We start from the raw sequence: 19,362 nt of genomic DNA, 5'->3' as shown, positions 1-19,362 counted from the left end.
TATGCCTAAACTACAAGCTGGGGAAATGTTTTGTTTTGTGGCTCATAGGTGGTTAGTCACCGAGGTCGTGGAGGTCATGGAATCCGTGATTTCCAGAGATCTCTGTGACTTTAGTCTGTGGTGGTCGGGAACTGCAGGGTCCCACGCTGCCCACGGGGGCAGGGAGGAGGTGGCGGGGGCACCCCACAGCTCCTGGCCACTGTGAGGAGCGGGGGAACCCAGCAGCTCCCGGCCATCAAGGGCTGCAGGGGAACCCCCAAGCTCTGGGCTGCCAGGGGCCCCCGGAATTGTAGGCAGCAGGGGTGCCATGCTGCACCGCTCCCGGCCGCTGCAGGAGGCAGGGGTACCCCACAGCTCCTGGCCACCACAGGCAGCAGGAGAGACCTGAGAGCTGCGGGCTGCTGCAGGTGGTGGGGGCCCCCACAGCTCCCAGCCTTGGGCAGTGGGGGACCTTGGAGTTCCAACACCCAACCCGTCGTGGGAGCACCCAGAGCTCCCAGCCTCTGCGCAGATGCCCTGCTGCCGAGGTGTGGAGACCTGCAGATCCCCTATTATGTCACGGATATTTTTAGTAAAAGTCACGGACAGGTCACGGCTTCTGTTAATTTTTCTTTATTGTCTGTCACCTGTCTGTGACTTTTACCAAAAATATCCATGACAAAATCTTAGCCTTACTCCTAGGTAAGGCTACAATTTAGTCACAGGTATTTTTAGTAAAAGTCATGGACAGGTCATGGGCAATAACCAAAAAGTCACGGCCAGTGACCTGTCTCTGACTTTTACTAAAAGTAACCCTAACTAAATCTTACATGCTGAGGGGTGGGGGTGTTGCAGCAGATGTTGCTGCTCCTAGGGGTCGGGGACAGCCTGGGGCCCTGCCGCCACCGCTGCTGCTGCTCCTGGGGGTGGGGAGGCAGCCCAGGGCCCTGCCGCCACCGCTGCTGCTGCTCCTGGGGGTCGGGGGCAGCCCAGGGCCCTGCCGCCACCGCTGCTGCTGCTTCTCCAGGCTGGGGGCGGGCCGGAGCCCTATCGCCGCCACCGCTTCTCCAGGCTGGGGGCGGGCCGGAGCCCTATCGCCGCCACCGCTTCTCCAGGCTGGGGGCGGGCCAGAGCCCTATCGCCGCCAGTGCTCTGGGCGGGGGCAGCCTGGGATGCTGCTGCTGCTCCTGGACCGCTGTTCTGGGGCACCGTCCGAGACAAGTTGCCTGCAGAACAGTGGCTGGCCCAGGGCCTCCCCAGCTGCTCAGGTGGCCCTGGGGTTAGCCACACCAGCGGCTGCAGGAGGCCTGGAGGTCCTGGAAAGTCATGGACTCTGTGACCTCCATAAAAGACTTGCAGCCTTACTCATAGGTAGTAACAGGCACAGTGCGGCCTCTATATACTGCAGGGGCAGCTGATGCAGCTCTTAGATAATACTTAGCACTGTATAGTACTTCACATGTTTTGAGGAGTGTTGCAGACGCTAACTATTAAATCCTCCGAAAATCTTTGTCTTCTGCCTTCTCTTGGAGGTCTCTCTATTTGTAGAGCAGTGGTCTCCAACCTTTTTATTCCACTTGATCACTTTTTGAATTAAGGGCAACCCAGGAACTGCCCCGCTCCCTCTCCCCCCCCGCCCAATTTCTCACTCTCCCCCACTCTCACTCACTTTCACCGAGCTGGGGTCACGGGTCGAGAGGGGGTGCAGGCTGTGGGCTGGGGCAGAGGCATTTGCAGTCTGGGAGGGGGCTCCGGACTGAGCCTGGGGCAGGGGGTGTGGGCTCTGGGAGGGAGTTGGAGTGCAGGAGGGGGTGCTGGGCTGGGGCAGAGTGTTGGGGTGCAGGAGGGAGTGGGCTCTGGGAGGGAGTTGGGGTGCAGGAAGGGGTGTGGGCTCCGGGAAGGAGTTTGGGTGCAGGAGGGGGCTCCAGGGTAGGGCACAGTGTTGGGGTGCAGGAGGGGGTATGTAGTGCTAGCTCTGGGAGGGGGGTCAAGGCTGGGGCAGGGGGTTGGCATGCAGGAAGGGGTATGGGATGCTGGCTCTGAGTGGGGGGCAGGGCTGGGGTTGGGGTGCAGGAGGGCGGTATGGGGTACTGGCTCTGGGAGGCGTGCTGGCCGCTTCCTGGAGCGGCATGGGGCCAGGGCAGGCAGGCAGGCAGCAAGCCTGCCATTACGGCAGCCCCACTGCACCACCGGAGATTGCACTCAGCTGGGAGATTCTCTAGGATTGACCAGTTGATTGCGATCAACCGGTTGGTGACCACTATTGTAGAGTGAATCATAGAATCATAGAATATCAGGGTTGGAAGGGACCCCAGAAGGTCATCTAGTCCAACCCCCTGCTCAAAGCAGGACCAATTCCCAATTAAATCATCCCAGCCAGGGCTTTGTCAAGCCTGACCTTAAAAACCTCTAAGGAAGGAGATTCTACCACCTCCCTAGGTAACGCATTCCAGTGTTTCACCACCCTCTTAGTGAAAAAGTTTTTCCTAATATCCAATCTAAACCTCCCCCACTGCAACTTGAGACCATTACTCCTCGTTCTGTCATCTGCTACCATTGAGAACAGTCTAGAGCCATCCTCTTTGGAACCCCCTTTCAGGTAGTTGAAAGCAGCTATCAAATCCCCCCTCATTCTTCTCTTCTGCAGGCTAAACAATCCCAGCTCCCTCAGCCTCTCCTCATAACTCATGTGTTCCAGTCCCCTAATCATTTTTGTTGCCCTTTGCTGGACTCTCTCCAATTTATCCACATCCTTCTTGAAGTGTGGGGCCCAAAACTGGACACAGTACTCCAGATGAGGCCTCACCAATGTCGAATAGAGGGGAACGATCACGTCCCTCGATCTGCTCGCTATGCCCCTACTTATACATCCCAAAATGCCATTGGCCTTCTTGGCAACAAGGGCACGCTGCTGACTCATATCCAGCTTCTCGTCCACTGTCACCCCTAGGTCCTTTTCCGCAGAACTGCTGCCTAGCCATTCGGTCCCTAGTCTGTAGCTGTGCATTGGGTTCTTCCGTCCTAAGTGCAGGACCCTGCACTTATCCTTATTGAACCTCATCAGATTTTTTTTGGCCCAATCCTCCAATTTGTCTAGGTCTTTCTGTATCCTATCCCTCCCCTCCAGCGTATCTACCACTCCTCCCAGTTTAGTATCATCCGCAAATTTGCTGAGAGTGCAATCCACACCATCCTCCAGATCATTTATGCTTTTGAGTGACCTGCCCAAAATTAGTGGTAGCATCAGGATTAGAATTCATTGTCTCCTGATATCAGTCCCATGTTAGGTCTATTAGCCTGTGCAACCTGCATGTGAAATTCTTTGTGTTTCACAGAGTATGGATGATCTTTGAAAAATGTATAGACTCTGCAGGAATCTTTTCCCAGAATAAGTGTATTTCAAAGTATTTGCAGCTTGTCAGTGTAAGCAGGGTTCTGATTAAGATTGCTGAAAGCAAGAAAGCCATCTTCAGACAAATGATCATTCTGAACATTAGCATTTTAAAAAATATAAATGACTAAGCTTGCAAAACTTACACAAATGTCAATGGATAAACAAACATTTTGTATGTTAGTGACTGGAATGTGATTCTATAGTATGGTGTGAGTTAAAGAGCAACTGACCCTCTGATTAAGTGTAACAACAAATATTTAAAAACTGGCAGCGCAGATCTAAAAATGAATATCGGAATTTTTCTGTTTTCAGAATAGTGTGTCAGTCACCAATCTCACTTGGCTGATTAGCCCACTCTAAATACTTGTCTAAAATGAGGTGTGTACATTTTTCTGACTGGGAGCTGCCCCGCCATAGTGCTGAGGGTTCAACATTTCCTTTTTTGCTGCTTCTTCCTCTTATTTTTTGTGAATATGGCCCTTCCACACATACCTTTATGGTCTGAGGAACTGTGCTCAAATTACAGCTACAATAAAACTGGCTTCTTGAACAGGTTTGGCAGTCCAACGTGGAAGTGGCCAAACTGTATTTCAAAATCATTTCAAAATCAGCTTTATCTGGGCCAACCCATTCTAACTAACACTTTCCACTGTTGCTACCATTGAGGGGAAACTTTAGGGCTGCTGGTATTTTAACAGCTGTTGACTTACCTTGCTTAGAGCAGGTGTAAATGAAATGGTAGTTAAAAATGTTGTGTTTACAGTGTTTTGGGTGAAACCAGATAATCACTATACTCTTGAATGAACTGTTGCAGAAAAATGATTAAAAAAAAAACAAACCCACGATATTACTCCTGGGGGAAACTTTTCACAAAATGATCATTCCATATGTGACCTCTCAGTCCTCATCCTCAAAGAAAACCTGCACCACACCTTCAGATGAGCCGAATCCAATTACCCCACTCCATCCAACAATCTACTTAAAGCCAAGAAGGTCTTGCAGCTTCATGGCGTTGTGCTAAATTAGCTGTGCACTTACCACTTCAGCCTCCATCAGCTCTGGGCCTTATACCTTGAATTCATCTTTCAGTCTGCTGCAGGTTTATTTTTTCCGCATACTTAGCAATGGTGTATTTAGGACCCAATAAACTGCCTTTATTTAAGACAGTTACAACTGTGATTATAAACTTCATCAGAAGCTTGTGTACCATAACCTTACACAGTACTTTTGGTTAGCCTAGCTGCTTCACCTACAGATAATTGAAAAGCGATTTAGATTGGAAGGCAGGATGGTTCTCTGTTGTCACATGGTAATCTGAAATTAAAAGTCTTAAAAGTTTCAGCATGTTTTAAAAAACCTTTATTTTATTATTCCATTCACACAGGTTTCCTCCATTCCTTCCTCTTGTTATTTAAACAGCAGGTCATTTTAAAAATTAAATTGGTTGACCTTTTAGGTGTCGTTCAGTGAAATGGCTGGGTGATTGTCAGAGGGAAGAATTGGGTTTTTATCCATATGGCAAGGCAAACTTCAGATAATTCATATGGGCAATCCAATATCTCCATATTTATTTTGTCTTTCAGAGATGCTTATTTCAGGTTTACAGCCATGGCCGTGTTCCTCTTGCAGCCCTGTGAGTGTATTACCTCATTTCCTCTTTCAGAAAACTGCTGTGCTGGGGAAATAATAAAGCTCTCCTACATCCAAACTATCTCATAGATACCACTGTACGGCCCAAACCTGGGCATTTAAGATTTGCAGATTGTGTACATATGAATATCTTCTCATGTTCTCTGTTTCTCACAGGGTCTTACAGTGCCAGTCAAGGTGTAAACTGCATCCGTGAAGATGTTGCTGCATACATTGAAAGACGAGATGGAGGAGTTCCTGCAGATCCAGATAATATATACCTTACCACAGGGGCTAGTGATGGAATTGCTGTAAGTGTTAAAAGTTTGTGTGTACATGTATATATTGTGTGGTGCATTAGACAGATCCCTTAAGAAATATAGACTATAGAGCATGATTCTCATCTTCTTTGCACAGTTGTATGTCTGATCTCTCACATACGCCACGCCAGTGATCCTGATCTGATTTATGTTGAAGTCAGTTACGTTATGTGTGAGCAAAAGAGAGGAGTTCTGAAACAGGCCCATGGATACTAAAATCTTCATATGGCCGTCTAAAGCTTTTTAAGTGTCTAAATATGGATTATTAGCCATCTTGGCTTGAAGATTTTGCTGTACATGACTAAGGGCTTGGCTATACTTGAAATGCGTTGCTGTAGTGCTTCAGTTAAGATGCTACTTCTGCTGATGGGAGGGATGTCCCATCAGTGTACATAACCTACCTCCACAAGAGACAGTAGCTAGTAGCTGTATACGCTGGCTGCTAGATCAGCTTAACTGCACCACTCGGGTATGAATTTTTCACACTCCTGAACAATGTAGATAAGCCAACTTAATTTTCCAGCGTAGACCAGGCCTAAAATGTGGAGACACTAAAGCTTAGAAGAGGATGTTATTCACTGGAGGAACCAGACCCCACAGACTGAGAATTCTTGGAGAGCTTTAAGGAAACCATGTGTTACGTAGATTCAGTGGAACCCGCACTAAGGGCCACCTTCAGTAGCCAGCCTTCTTACATTAAGCGATTCACTTTAAAGTATCCCCAAAGTTTCCAAGGCAGTTTTTGTTTGTTCTTTAGCTGAAGATCATCTCTACTAGGTAACGAGTATATGTTGATCCTTTGCATGGTTGCTGAAGATAGATTTCCTTGTATTTGCTTTGCTGTAGTGCATATTTTAATTTTTTTAATTAGTTTGCAAAACTTTTAAAATGACATCTTGTGGCACAGTTTGGTATTACAGTACTCTGATTTATAGCAGCTTCATTGATTCATCCAGTGTAATGGGTTTCCCAGACTTTGCAATTCCAGGGGCTCTACTGGCAGTGTGACAGGAGTGTGAGCATCACATGTTTTTCCATAAAACTTTATCAGATATAAATGCATATAACTATATTTGATTATACCGGTACTGCCTTTGTTGCTTGTTTGAATTTGCCAGTGATAAGCCTGCAGTTGATGAGTTTCAACTTCAGCTGGCAGTTACAGCAAGAGGGCAGCTGTTGATTGTTTTTAAAGGACTCTCTATGTTGTGTTCGGCCATTGTTATGTGCTAGTAATTTTTGTTATAAAACACCTTAGCATTCTCCATCTAACAGTTGGTGTGAAATGTTTTTTGACTTAAAAGATAAACATCCTTCAGTATTCATAACTAGTAGTGTCACTGTCATGAAGGCTGGTAACTTTGTGCTTCTGTAACTGAAATTTGTCTAAGGCTTTGCGTCCTATAGAGCGGGAGAAAGTCACACAGCAAGTTGTTCCAGAATATACTGTGATTTCCACTGTCATCTGTTTTTTTGTTTTGGTTTATTTTTTTTTTTTCCTTTAAATTCCTAAACTTTTCCAGACTATTCTAAAGATCTTGGTCTCAGGCGGAGGGAAATCCCGAACTGGAGTGATGATCCCAATCCCACAGTACCCCTTGTATTCAGCAGCCATATCTGAACTAGATGCCATCCAGGTGAACTATTACCTGGATGAAGAGAATTGCTGGGCACTAGATGTGAATGAACTTCGTCGTTCCTTGAATGAAGCCAAAGCATACTGTAATCCAAAGGTCCTTTGCATCATCAACCCAGGAAATCCCACTGGTTTGTAATGGTTTCATTTAAATGTTTCAGAGTTTGTTTTGTTCACCCGTTTTTTCTTTTTGCTTTACATGCTTAGGACTTGCTTGTGACTTATCATTGCACATGTATAGCTGGACTTTAATGATAAAATTAGCGATTCCACTCTGAAACTTAGTTAAGCGGTTTTTAATTTACTGAGATAATTTACCAGCTAAGCAAGCAAGCCTGGGTTCAAAGAACATATAAACCCAGGTTTAAGTGTTGTGTGTGCATGCTAAAGAGGTTTGGGCTTACCCATGTAAGAGCATGTGTAAACTGCAATGAAAAACATATCCAAAGAAGACTAGTCTTACCCTCAGCTGACTTGTTGACAGGGGTCTAAAAATTAATGTCTCACAAATTCACTGTCTCCTATAATTTAGACAATACATCTCAATTGTGATTGGAGGTTCCCCACCCACCGCCCCCAGACATATTGTATAGAGTATATATAAGTGATTGTAATGAGTTTTATGTACCAACTTCCATAGCATTTTTTTTTTTAAGGTAAGAGGGACAGCTTATTGAAGAGGTAGCAGCCTTCCTGGTTCTAGACTGAAAGACTGTGTACATGTTCTCTACTAATTAACCTGAATTGCAACTTTTCTTCTCTCACTTTAAATTATAGGTCAGGTTCAAAGTAGAAAGTGCATTGAAGATGTTATACATTTTGCTTGGGAGGAGCAACTCTTTCTTCTGGCTGATGAGGTAGTAGAGCATTAAGACTACATACCTTTCTGTGGTGAACACACCTGCAGTGCAACAGAAGCACTAGGTGCTCGGTTCTCTTCCTCTGTGCCCAATAAGTGTGATTGTTGATTTCTAACATGGAGCATGGATTCTCCCAGTGTTACCAGACTAAAAGTTGTGAACAAAAAAGCCAGCTTCTCGGTCCTAAAGAGTTAATTTGAAAAATTTAGTGTGCTAGACTTGACCTAAGCAAAAAGGGTAGTGGCTCCAATAAGGATGTAACTCCAGAAAGAAACTGGAACAACATCTGAGTCTTGACCTACATAATATAGGGTGACATTAGCAATTGGTTTAGATAATTAAAAGGAGGGAAACTGAAGCCAGGGGTGGGGTGGAGATTGGGAATTGAGTACACAGATGAAAAACATAAAAGTTAAGAAATAATATACAAAATCAAAGTTCAATACTCTTCTTGCAAGGGATACTCAGTTAAATATACTGTAAGCTATACATTTGTTATGCTTGAAGTAACTGTAACTTCTCTTTTGTAAAAGCTTTCAAGCATTCGTACATCCCAAACTTTCTTCAGCAGCTTACATTCTGTGTAATATGCTGTCATTTATTCACATTTGGGCAGAGTGCATAATGTTTCCTCTGATTGTGTAGGTTTATCAAGATAACATTTACTCAGAAGAATGTCAGTTTCATTCCTTCAAAAAGGTTCTGTATGAGATGGGACCAGAGTACTACAGCAATGTAGAGCTAGCATCCTTCCATTCCACCTCCAAGGGATACATGGGCGAGTATGTCCATCTTCATTTCTTTATTGTATAACCTCTTGCACAGTATTTAGTAGAATAGCTTCCCCTTACTTCTTGTCAAGCAGGATGATTTTTTCACATTAGTGAGCTGAGTGTCATCTTGTATCTTCTGGTACTGTTACCTAAAAACTAGTAAACAAGGAAAATGCATGAGTTTATATATGGAACATTGTATAACTTATGGGCTGGCCCAGTGGTTTTGCAAACTTTTTATTTAATGGAGTAGTTTTTAAAAAAGAGAGCACCTATCACAGACCTGGAAAAGAATGTGAACCAGGCACTCCTTGATCTGCACAAGCTGGCAACTGACAAGAATGACCCTCATTTGTGTGACTATCACAGACCTGCCTCCCATCCCAACACCCCAGTCCTACATTAATAGGTTCCTAAAATAGTTATGTGTGCAGCCTACCAGGGATGGCACAGTGAACCTCTGGACTACTGACTAGTTCAAGATTCACTGGATCAGCCTGATTTTATAGAGGGGTGGAATGTGTGTGTGTTTGTTTCTTTTATGGGGGGATCAGGGGAGGGAAATGGCAGCTTCCTGATCAAATGGATTCTGTTTCTGCTGTACACGTTTGCTCTGAGGAATAAATATCCATGTTAATAGCTAGACTAACCTCGTATTGAAGCTGCATATGTTAATGTCTAAACGTCACACCCAATATTTTCTTTGATGGTACTTAGCTACCATTATACCTTACCCAAAACAGAAGAAGATATTTAAAAATGTAGGTTACATGTATTGATGCTAAGCAAAATGCTCATGATTAATATAAAGTTCAGCTGGATGCTCCCTCTTTTTCCTCTCTTGGGGTTCTTTTCAGTAATAAACATTCCAAATTATATTCATTTTTTTCCTCTCTCTCTCGCTCTCTATCTACTGTATTCTCAGGTGCGGCTACCGAGGGGGTTATATGGAGGTGATTAACTTGCATCCAGAGATTAAAGGACAGCTTGTTAAACTTCTCTCTGTTCGTCTCTGTCCTCCAGTCTCTGGACAGGCAGCTATGGATATTGTAGTGAATCCTCCAGTACCAGGGGAAGAATCTTATGCACAGTTCATTAAGGTCAGCTTTAATATTGTTTGTGTATTTCTTAACCCTATCCCATACATCACCAGGGTGTGATGAGAAGATACAGAAAGCTCCATCTCAGCTTTTCTTATGGTAGAGCCCTGTAATAACACTGGCCAACAGGACTACAGAGTAATTTCTAATACTCTTTGTACTAGTAGCTTCAACATCTTGGTGGAGCCACAGCTCTTCCATCACATGTTTGTGGCTTTTCATTGAGTTCATCTGCTTTTAAATATAATTTCTTTCCCCTGTGGCTTCCATGGTAAATGAGGGTAGCTACTCAACAAAGCTGGCTTCTCTGAAAACTGCACAGGAAAAATGAAGCTACTAAGTGAGGGTGACTTTGTAAGTGAAACCATATGGTACCCTTTTATATTGAATGCTTATTTGAACAAAGAATAGTAGCTTCTCATTTGTACAAATGCTCTACCAAAGTCAGCTCTAGTGTATAAATGGAGTTAAAAATGGATAAATGTGGCCCATTATTTTAAAAAGAAGAGTTTTTACATTACATGCAAAATCAATCTCATTGTAGTAGAGATCTGTCAAACAGAAAATGCTTAGCTGGTTTTAATTGTGTGTTTTGGTGTGCGTGTGTTTTTCTTTTTAAAGACAGCTCTTTTTATCTTGTAACTATAGCCTGGTGAGCAGCCTGGATAGCTTAAGATATTGTTAATTAGACATCACTGATTTGTCTTAGGATCACCAGCCCAGATTGATGGTGACCGAAAGTCATCATCATCTGAAGAATGCTATTCTGTGACCTTTTGAAAGGAGTTTCTCAGTACTGTTCCAAATGAACAAGTGTTCCTCTCACAAAAGCCCCACCTGGTATCCTGGTAGGTAGTCTCAGCAGAAATCCTAAAAACTGAATGAGTATGGAGACTGAACTACTCTCTCATCCCTGGAAATTGGTCCTGCCAAGTCAAGCTTGAGGCATATTGAAAATACAATTTGAGAAGGCTGACCTGCTGTACCTATTCTGTGGTTAAATAGAGAATTCCAGGAATGTTGTTCTAGAACCATTGTTCCAGAACCTTTCACAAATGCTAAATTCAGAAATGTACTTCCTTAAAAATGATACCATCTCCCCTCTACACACAGCCTGTGGACTAGGCCTCCCACTTGAATTCAGGGCCTTTCAAGGGTAGTGTCTGCAGCAGTGACTTGGCATCGGCTTTGTTACACATGCAGAACTTCCTCTTGGCCACAGAACCGCAGAAGCTCCGTTCCAGCAGTTTGGGGTGTTATACCAATTAAATAAAAACCAGCAGGATCTTATTAAAGGGAATAAGGCAAAATGCCACATTTATTATGAATACAGAAAGAATCATAGTCAGCAGTTAGTTATAGCTATAACATGCCATTCAATTTCATATTCATTCACACACACACACAGGTTCTGCAAGGTTGTTATCATAGTTACCAGCCTTAGAGTTGCTCGTGCCAAGTCACTGGCCAGGTGGCCTGGACACGAGGAGGGAGAAGGGCCTTGTCAGATGCTCATCTGATGCTCCTGGAAGTTGCTTTGCAGAATCAGACCCCAAAGTTCTCAGTTTCTAGAGTCCATTTTTATAGGAATTTATTCCTATGCCAATCTATAGGAATTGCTTCATCATGCTGTTGCTGAATCAATCAGCAGATGGCACATTCCTGACGGCTCCATGCTGCCAGATGTTATCTTGTTCTTTGGTTCTCCCATTCTTGAGGCTGTTGGGTGGATTCCAGTCTGCCCTCGGGGGTCCTCTGGTTGTTTCCACTTGACGCCTTCTTCGGCCGGATGGACACTGGATTCTTAGGCTGGCACCTCCCTGATCATTCATTTATTATCCACACCAAGCATCCATCCACATACATCCTCTATCTCTATTTTAATCACAATTGTTAACAAAGCGAGATGAATACAACAAAACGGCAAGGAGTCTCTGTGTGCTGTTTCTGTTGTTACAAAGTATCCCTTTGAGTCTTTCTCTGTGTGAATAGTTGTTACAAAGTATTGCTTTGAGAACAGACTCTGTCTTAGGATGTACTAACACAATTAACAGCTTGAAAGTTTCACACAGAGAGGGAGAGAAACAGTAAAAATACGAGACCAAAACCCAAGAGAGCTCTTAATTAGTAATACCCTGGAATTTAAACTATGGGGAATCAAACTTGTTAGGGGGCTTATTCCTTCACCCGCTTACTTCCCTGGTCCTTCTCGCATGAACAGAGAGCAACAATACCCGAAATCCAAAGGTGCAAACAATTCGATGTTTATTGGGGTGAACTTCCAGCAAGCATTATTCCAGTTTCCTTCCTTAGTATCCTCCTTCCCAGCTCTGACACCACAGAGCCTTACACCTGTGTCCCTGTTCCCATTCCTGCCCTTAGCCAAACATTATTCCAATTTCCTTACCCCCATTCCCTGTTCCCATTTCCCCCTTTAGCAAAACATGATTGCAATTTCCTTACCCCCATTTCCCCTCTTTAGCAAAATATGATTCCAATTTCCCCACCCCCATTCCCTGTTCCCATCTCCCACACCCACCCACTCACTTCCTGATTGACTGCAGGCTATATAGTAAAACTTGAGTTCTGCTTTGCTATACCTTAACCAATCATTTTCCTGAAATTTAACTAACCAATCCTAACATATTGTAACATGATTATGTAACCAATTATATCCCACCACCTTAATTAGTTTACACCCAGCAAAATGAATTATACAGCAGACAGGAACAATCACAGAACCAGACAGAGATTATACAGACAAACAATAGCAAAGTGGGAACTATAATGACAAAACAATACAGAAGTTAGGATTTCACATCCCAGCTATTGATAAGTGGGTTCTTGCCAGACAGGATGCTATCAAACTAAGTTTCCTTTTACGTTTTCTAGGCACTTCCCTTTCTCTGGAGGTGATAGGCACTATCAGGACAGGATTATATTCCTAAAAGCCCAATAGCACCTTATTTCAATGTGACTAGTCTGGAATGTGAGGAGGTGACCGGTCGCTTCCCAGCTTATAGAAAAGGAGTACTTGTGGCACCTTAGAGACTAACCAATTTATTTGAGCATGAGCTTTCGTGAGCTACAGCTCACTTCATCGGATGCATACTGTGGAAACTGCAGAAGACATTATATATACACAGAGACCATGAAACAATATCTCCCCCCACCCCACTCTCCTGCTGGTAATAGCTTATCTAAAGTGATCATCAAGTTGGGCCATTTCCAGCACAAATCCAGGTTTTCTCACCCTCCGCCCCCCCCCCACACTTATGGCTTCCTCTGCTGCTTAGCCAAAGGCCTTAGCCTAAGAACAGGGCCTCAGACTGTCACAGTAAGAGAAGGCCCTTACACCAGCAGACAGTGATTTTGATTCTTTCTTTTATACCTCTAGAACTAGCCAAGTGATAAGAATACACCTCAATTCTTAAAGTACAGGCCTTTGCAGAGAGGCCTGAATATCTACATCCTAACAAAACTCATTTGTGATTTTAATACAGAACTTCTTTAATATGATCCAGCATAACAGGGGCACTTTGATTGTATAGCACACGTCTGCAGAAAAGGCACTGAAATTACAATGATCTTATTCAGTGGGGGAAAAAACTGCAAGTCACAAAACTTGCCAAGACCAGAACAATGTTAAACCTTTGGGTTTGCATTCAGTGTTACACCAGTGTTACAGGAAATATATGCCTTTTGTCATCTTCCAGCAGAGGGTATTTAAAATGGAAGACTTAGATTTGACTAGTGAGTGACTGTTGCATTATGATTGACATCACTTTTGGTCCATTGCCATTTGTCTTGGGTATTTGTTATTGCTAATCTTTGATATATTCTATTTACCTCTTACCTAGTAAGGAGTGTTATTGCTAATCTTTGATATATTCTATTTACCTCTTACCTAGTAAGGAGTGAATGTAAGGAAACATTTTGTTTTACCAACTGCAAAACTATTGAACCAACCTACAATTCATCATCTAAGGAGAAATTCAACTGTTTTCTATTCTCCCTCCCCTCCTTTTCTTTTCAACAGGAAAAGGAGTCTGTTTTGGACAATCTTGCCCAAAAAGCCAAGCTAACAGAAGACATGTTTAATAAAGTGCCAGGAATTCACTGCAATCCACTTCAAGGAGCTATGTATGCCTTCCCAAGGATATTTATCCCTTCCAAAGCCATTGAGGCAGCAAAGGTCAGTCAGCCATTGTCCGTCTAACCTCCCCACATTGTTATTGGTTGTTATCCATGAGGGAATTTTATGCCCTGGAGTAGAACAAGTGCTTTCCAGCTACAAACAAAGACTGGCAATTGCTAAGAGATTATATCACTAATAAACAAGTGGCAGGCAGTCCTTTCATTTTCCAGTTCATTTCTGATTGGGGCTCAGTTATACCTGTGTTACTGAGACCAAAAGTGGGGTCCTTTGTGAATTTTATGAGCTGAAATAATGCCTCTGAATGACGTAGTATATAGACTGGGCATGTTGATTTGACTAACTTAAAATATAAGAACTTCCTCCAAATTATTATTCAGGTGATTTACTACTCAGCAGATGTTTTGGGAAAATCCAGTAGGAATGTCTAATTATTTGTGCTCTGGGCAATATTGTAAGGATAGGCATGTAGGAGTTAATTCATCAAATATTTTTAATACCTTTAATCTGTTAGACACTTCAGTGAAATTGGGTTTAGAACACCAAAAAACTCTGTTGCGAGAAGTTTCTATGTCTCAGTCAATCAAAGAAGGGAGTAGTTACGTAAAGACAGAGCGACTGGCTAATTCTGTTCTGTTGAGCTGGACTGATTGAGAGCCTACAGTGTGGAGTGGATCCATGTCACCACCAACGGGAGTTGCTGTGCATCCATGTAGTGAAGAAAATGAAAGTGCAGGAGAAACGTTTGGAAAGAAAAATGACCATAAAACTGTATTTTTTGCATTATGATTTCATGTTATGATCTGGAGATGAAAAATTACTCCAAAAATTCAGTCTCTTTTCTCAGGCTCATAAAATGGCCCCTGACTTGTTCTACTGTATGAAACTTTTGGAAGAAACTGGAATCTGTGTTGTACCTGGCAGTGGATTTGGCCAAAGAGAAGGAAGTTACCACTTCAGGTGCAGTATCTATTTAATAGCAAATTACAGCGTATTATAAGAATCCAGTTGTTAGAATCTTTCTCTTTACTAAATAAATAAAACTGTTAGAGTTCTTATGGCATGTCCATGGTATAAAAACAGACTTGGACTAATTCACATTGTTTGTGACACCAGCCTCTTTTTTTTTTCTCGGGCATACTCTATGTAGCTAATAATTATATCTAGAACAGTAGGACTGGTTTTTGCCATGTCATTCGGCTTCATACAGTATTTCCCCAATTTGCTGACATCAGTTCCAAATATACAGAACAGAGCACAGTGAGGTATCTAAATGAACCCTCAAGGGATCAGAAAATACTGGTTCTTAGAAGAAGTGATCTTTAATTCTGCTGAAACCATGGTCTACTTTTAAAATGGTTATCTTACGGTATGGCTCTATACTGAAAAGTGATAGTGAAAATTGCACCACCTCACTCAACGGTTGCAGTTCCTGTGTACCTTGAGTAATGTGTGCTCACTTTAATGAAATAAGGTGTGGGGTTTTTTTAGCTATTTTTGGGCCTGACTGCCGCTAATACTTGCACTAAGCAGCACCTTACTCTGCAAGAAGTATAGTTATCTTTTGGGGACTACTTGGGGAATACGGTGTTGCTGAATGTAAGTGTTGTAGAATCCAGACCTTTGTTAGTATTGCATAATTAGTATAACGGGGAAAATGAGCTGGATTGTATTTTGACTTGCCTGGCTCCAACAAAACTGTTAACTGAATTCCAATTGCAGGGCCAAATTTTGCCCTTCATTATACCTGTGGAAGCCCATGAAAACAATAGGGTTGCTGTGACCCAAGGATCTCATGATGTCAAACATATGGCACAGGAGTGCATAAGGGTTACAGTTATCCCCTAGGTCTGGTATTTACATTCTAGTTTGTCAAAGAGTGTCATGTAAAATTTCTACTGAAAGCCTGTGGTCATAATCTTAGTGAAATGTATGTGTGAATATATATTGGAAACTATATTTGTAAGGCCTTTTAGTTAAAGGCAGGTCACCCAGAAGTGTAGCATGCCTTGAGACAGATTCCACCAAACAGGAGATGGGAGACACTTATCTCCTTAGCTGATCATTGTGTATTGTATGTCTTACAATAGAAGTCTATTTGCATACTGAGTCAAATGCTAATGAAGAGATTGCTGGGACTTCAGAAGGCAAATTAACAGAAAGAGATAAACAGTGGGGGATGAGAGGACCCTGTTTTAGAGGTGAAGAACAAAAGACTGGGCTAGTATATCTAGGGGTGCAGAAAGATGTGTTGGGGGAGACAAGTTGCCAGCAGGCTTGATCTCATGAAAGGAGAGTCTCAGCCATGCTGGTTGAAAAACACTGTGAGAGGGAGTTGGGGTAAGCAGTACCATAATAGACATAAGAATGGCCATACTGGGTCAGACCGAATGGCCATACGGAGTCAGACCAAAGCCCAGTATCCAGCCCAGTATCCTGTCTGCCCACAGTGGCTAATGCCAGGTGCCCCAGAGAGAGTGAACCTAACAGGTAATGATCAAGTTATCTCTTGCCTGCCATCCTTCTCCACCCTCTGACAAACAGAGGCTAGGAACACCATTCCTTACCCATCCTGGATAATAGCCATTAATGGGCTTAACCTCCATGAATTTATGCAGTCTCTATGCAAAAGAATAAATGGACACAAACCTGACATCAGGAATCATAACATTCAAAAACCGGTAGGCGAACACTTCAACCTCTCTGGCCACTCAGTAAAAGATGGTTTCAGAGTAACAGCCGTGTTAGTCTGTATTCGCAAAAAGAAAAGGAGTACTTGTGGCACCTTAGAGACTAACCAATTTATTAGAGCATAAGCTTTCTGAGGAAGTGAGCTGTAGCTCACGAAAGCTTATGCTCTAATAAATTGGTTAGTCTCTAAGGTGCCACAAGTATTCCTTTTCTTTCAGTAAAAGATGTAAGGGTGGCAATTTTGCAACAGAAAAGCTTCAAAGACAGACTCCAAGGAGAAACTGCTGAGCTTGAATTAATATGCAAACTAGATACCATTAACTTGAGTTTGAATAGAGACTGGGAGTGGCTGGGTCTATTTCCCTAAGTTAAGTATCCTCACACCTTCTTGTCAACTGTCTAAATGGGTCATCTTGACAGGTTTCAGAGTAACAGCCATGTTAGTCTGTATTCGCAAAAAGAAAAGGAGGACTTGTGGCACCTTAGAGACTAACCAATTTATTTGAGCATGAGCTTTCGTGAGCTACAGCTCAATGCATCCGATGAAGTGAGCTGTAGCTCACGAAAGCTCATGCTCAAATAAATTGGTTAGTCTCTAAGGTGCCACAAGTCCTCCTTTTCTTTTTGGGTCATCTTGATTATCACTACAAAAGTTTTTTTCTCCTGCTGATAATAGCTCATCTTAACTAATTAGTCTCTTACAGTTTGTATGGCAATTTCCAACTTATCTGTATATATATATGTATCTTCTTACTATATGTTCCATTCTATGCATCTGATGAAGTGGGCTATAGCCCACGAAAGCTTATGCTGTAATAAATTTGTTAGACTCTAAGGTGCCACAAGTACTCCTATTCTTTTTATGAATTTATCTAGTTCTCTTTTAAATCCTGTTATAGTCCTAGCCTTCACAATCTCCTCAGGCAAGGAGTTCCACAGGTTGACTGTGCGCTGTGTGAAGAACTTCCTTTTATTTGTTTTAAATCTGCTGCCCATTAATTTCATTTGATGGCCCCTAGTTCTTATATTATGGGAACAAGTAAATAACTTTTCCTTCTTCACTTTCTCCACACCACTCATGATTTTATATACCTCTATCATATCCTCCCTTAGTCTCCTCTTTTCCACGATGAAAAGTCCTAGTCTCTTTATCTCTCCTCATATGGGACCCATTCTAAACCCCTAATCATTTTAGTTGCCCTTCTCTGAACCTTTTCTAATGCCAGTATATCTTTTTTGAGATGAGGAGACCACATCTATATGCAGTATTCAAGATGTGGGCATATCATGGATTTATATAAGGGCAATAAGATATTCTCCGTCTTATTCTCTGTCCCCTTTTTAATGATTCCTAACATTCTGTTTGCTTTTTTGACTGCCACTGCACGGACATCTTCAGAGAACTATCCACAATGACTCCAAGATTTCTTTCCTGATTAGTTGTAGCTAAATTAGCCCCCATCATATTGTATGTCTAGTTGGGGTTATTCTTTCCTGATTAGTTGTAGCTAAATTAGCCCCCATCATATTGTATGTCTAGTTGGGGTTATTTTTTTCCAATGTGCTTTACTTTACATTTATCCACATTAAATTTCATTTGCCATTTTGTTGCCCAATCACTTAGTTTTGTGAGATCTTTTTGAAGTGCTTCACAGTCTGCTTTGGTCTTAACTATTTTGAGCAGTTTAGTATCATCTGCAAACTGCCACCTCACTGTTTACCCCTTTTTCCAGATCATTTATGAATAAGTTGAATAGGATTGGTCCTAGGACTGACCCTTGGGCAACACCACCTCTCCATTCTGAAAATTTAGCATTTATTCCTACCCTTTGTTCCCTGTCTTTTAACCAGTTCTCAATCCATGAAAGGATCTTCCCTCTTATCCCATGACAACTTAATTTACGTAAGAGCCTTTGGTGAGGGACTTTGTCAAAGGCTTTCTGGGAATCTAAGTACACTATGTCCACTGGATCCCCCTTGTCCACATGTTTGTTGACCCCTTCAGAGAACTCTAATAGATTAGTAAGACATGATTTCCCTTTACAGAAACCATGTTGACTTTTGCCCAACAATTTATGTTCTTCTATGTGTCTGACAATTTTATTATTTACTGTTGTTTCAACTGATTTGCCCGGTACGGACATTAGATTTACCGGTCTGTAATTGCCGAGATCAACTCTAGAGCCCTTTGTAAATATTGGCGTTACATCAGTTATCTTCCAGTCATTGGGTACAGAATTTACCTGATTTAAATTGTCCTGATTTAAAGGACAGGTTACAAACCATAGTTAATAGTTTTGCAATTTCACATTTGAGTTTTTTCAGAAGTCTTGGGTGAATGCAATCTGGTCCCGGTGACTTGTTACTGTTAAGTTTATCAGTTAATTCCAAAACCTCCTCTAATGACACTTCAATCTGTGACAATTCCTCAGATTTGTCACCTACAAAAGATGGCTCAGGTTTGGGAATCTTCCTAACATCGTCAGCCGTGAAGACTGAAGCAAAGAATTCATTTAGTTTCTCCGCAATGATTTTATCATCTTTAAGTGCTCCTTTTTTATCTCGATAGACAAGAAGACAGCTTGTTAGCTGAGTTTAAGCTTTAGAATTTGTGTTATGATTTTGTTTTATATGTAACCCTTTGTTTCTAATATTTCTGTTTTTACTATCCTATGAATCTCTGTGTTACATACATTAACTTGCATTCTCTATAAACAAATCTAAGTGCTGTGAGTTAAGTGGAGCTGTGATCTGAGGTGTAACTAGTAAGCTGTGATGTGCTGTTCCTGTGGGAACAAAGGATCTGGTCATTCTATGAGAGTCC

The 19,362-nt window shown here is 42.4% G+C and overlaps 1 protein-coding gene across 4 annotated transcripts in view; it reads left to right on the top strand.

Moving 5' to 3' along the window:
* GPT2 (glutamic--pyruvic transaminase 2) overlaps nt 1-19,362 on the top strand; it is a 57,278-nt gene that overhangs the window by 34,182 nt on the left and 3,734 nt on the right. For all 4 annotated transcript variants that reach the window (XM_073307728.1, XM_073307729.1, XM_073307727.1 and 1 more), the window contains 7 exons: nt 5,180-5,313; nt 6,846-7,089; nt 7,736-7,815; nt 8,464-8,600; nt 9,517-9,691; nt 13,731-13,886; nt 14,695-14,807. In XM_073307728.1, coding sequence (XP_073163829.1) covers nt 5,180-5,313; nt 6,846-7,089; nt 7,736-7,815; nt 8,464-8,600; nt 9,517-9,691; nt 13,731-13,886; nt 14,695-14,807 — 1,039 coding nt within the window. The remainder of the gene's footprint in view (nt 1-5,179; nt 5,314-6,845; nt 7,090-7,735; nt 7,816-8,463; nt 8,601-9,516; nt 9,692-13,730; nt 13,887-14,694; nt 14,808-19,362) is intronic.

The sequence above is a fragment of the Lepidochelys kempii genome, chromosome 12, assembly GCF_965140265.1.
Source record: "Lepidochelys kempii isolate rLepKem1 chromosome 12, rLepKem1.hap2, whole genome shotgun sequence".
In the NCBI taxonomy this organism is placed as follows: Eukaryota; Metazoa; Chordata; order Testudines; family Cheloniidae; genus Lepidochelys; species Lepidochelys kempii.
This window is presented reverse-complemented; position numbering and strand designations above follow the sequence as displayed.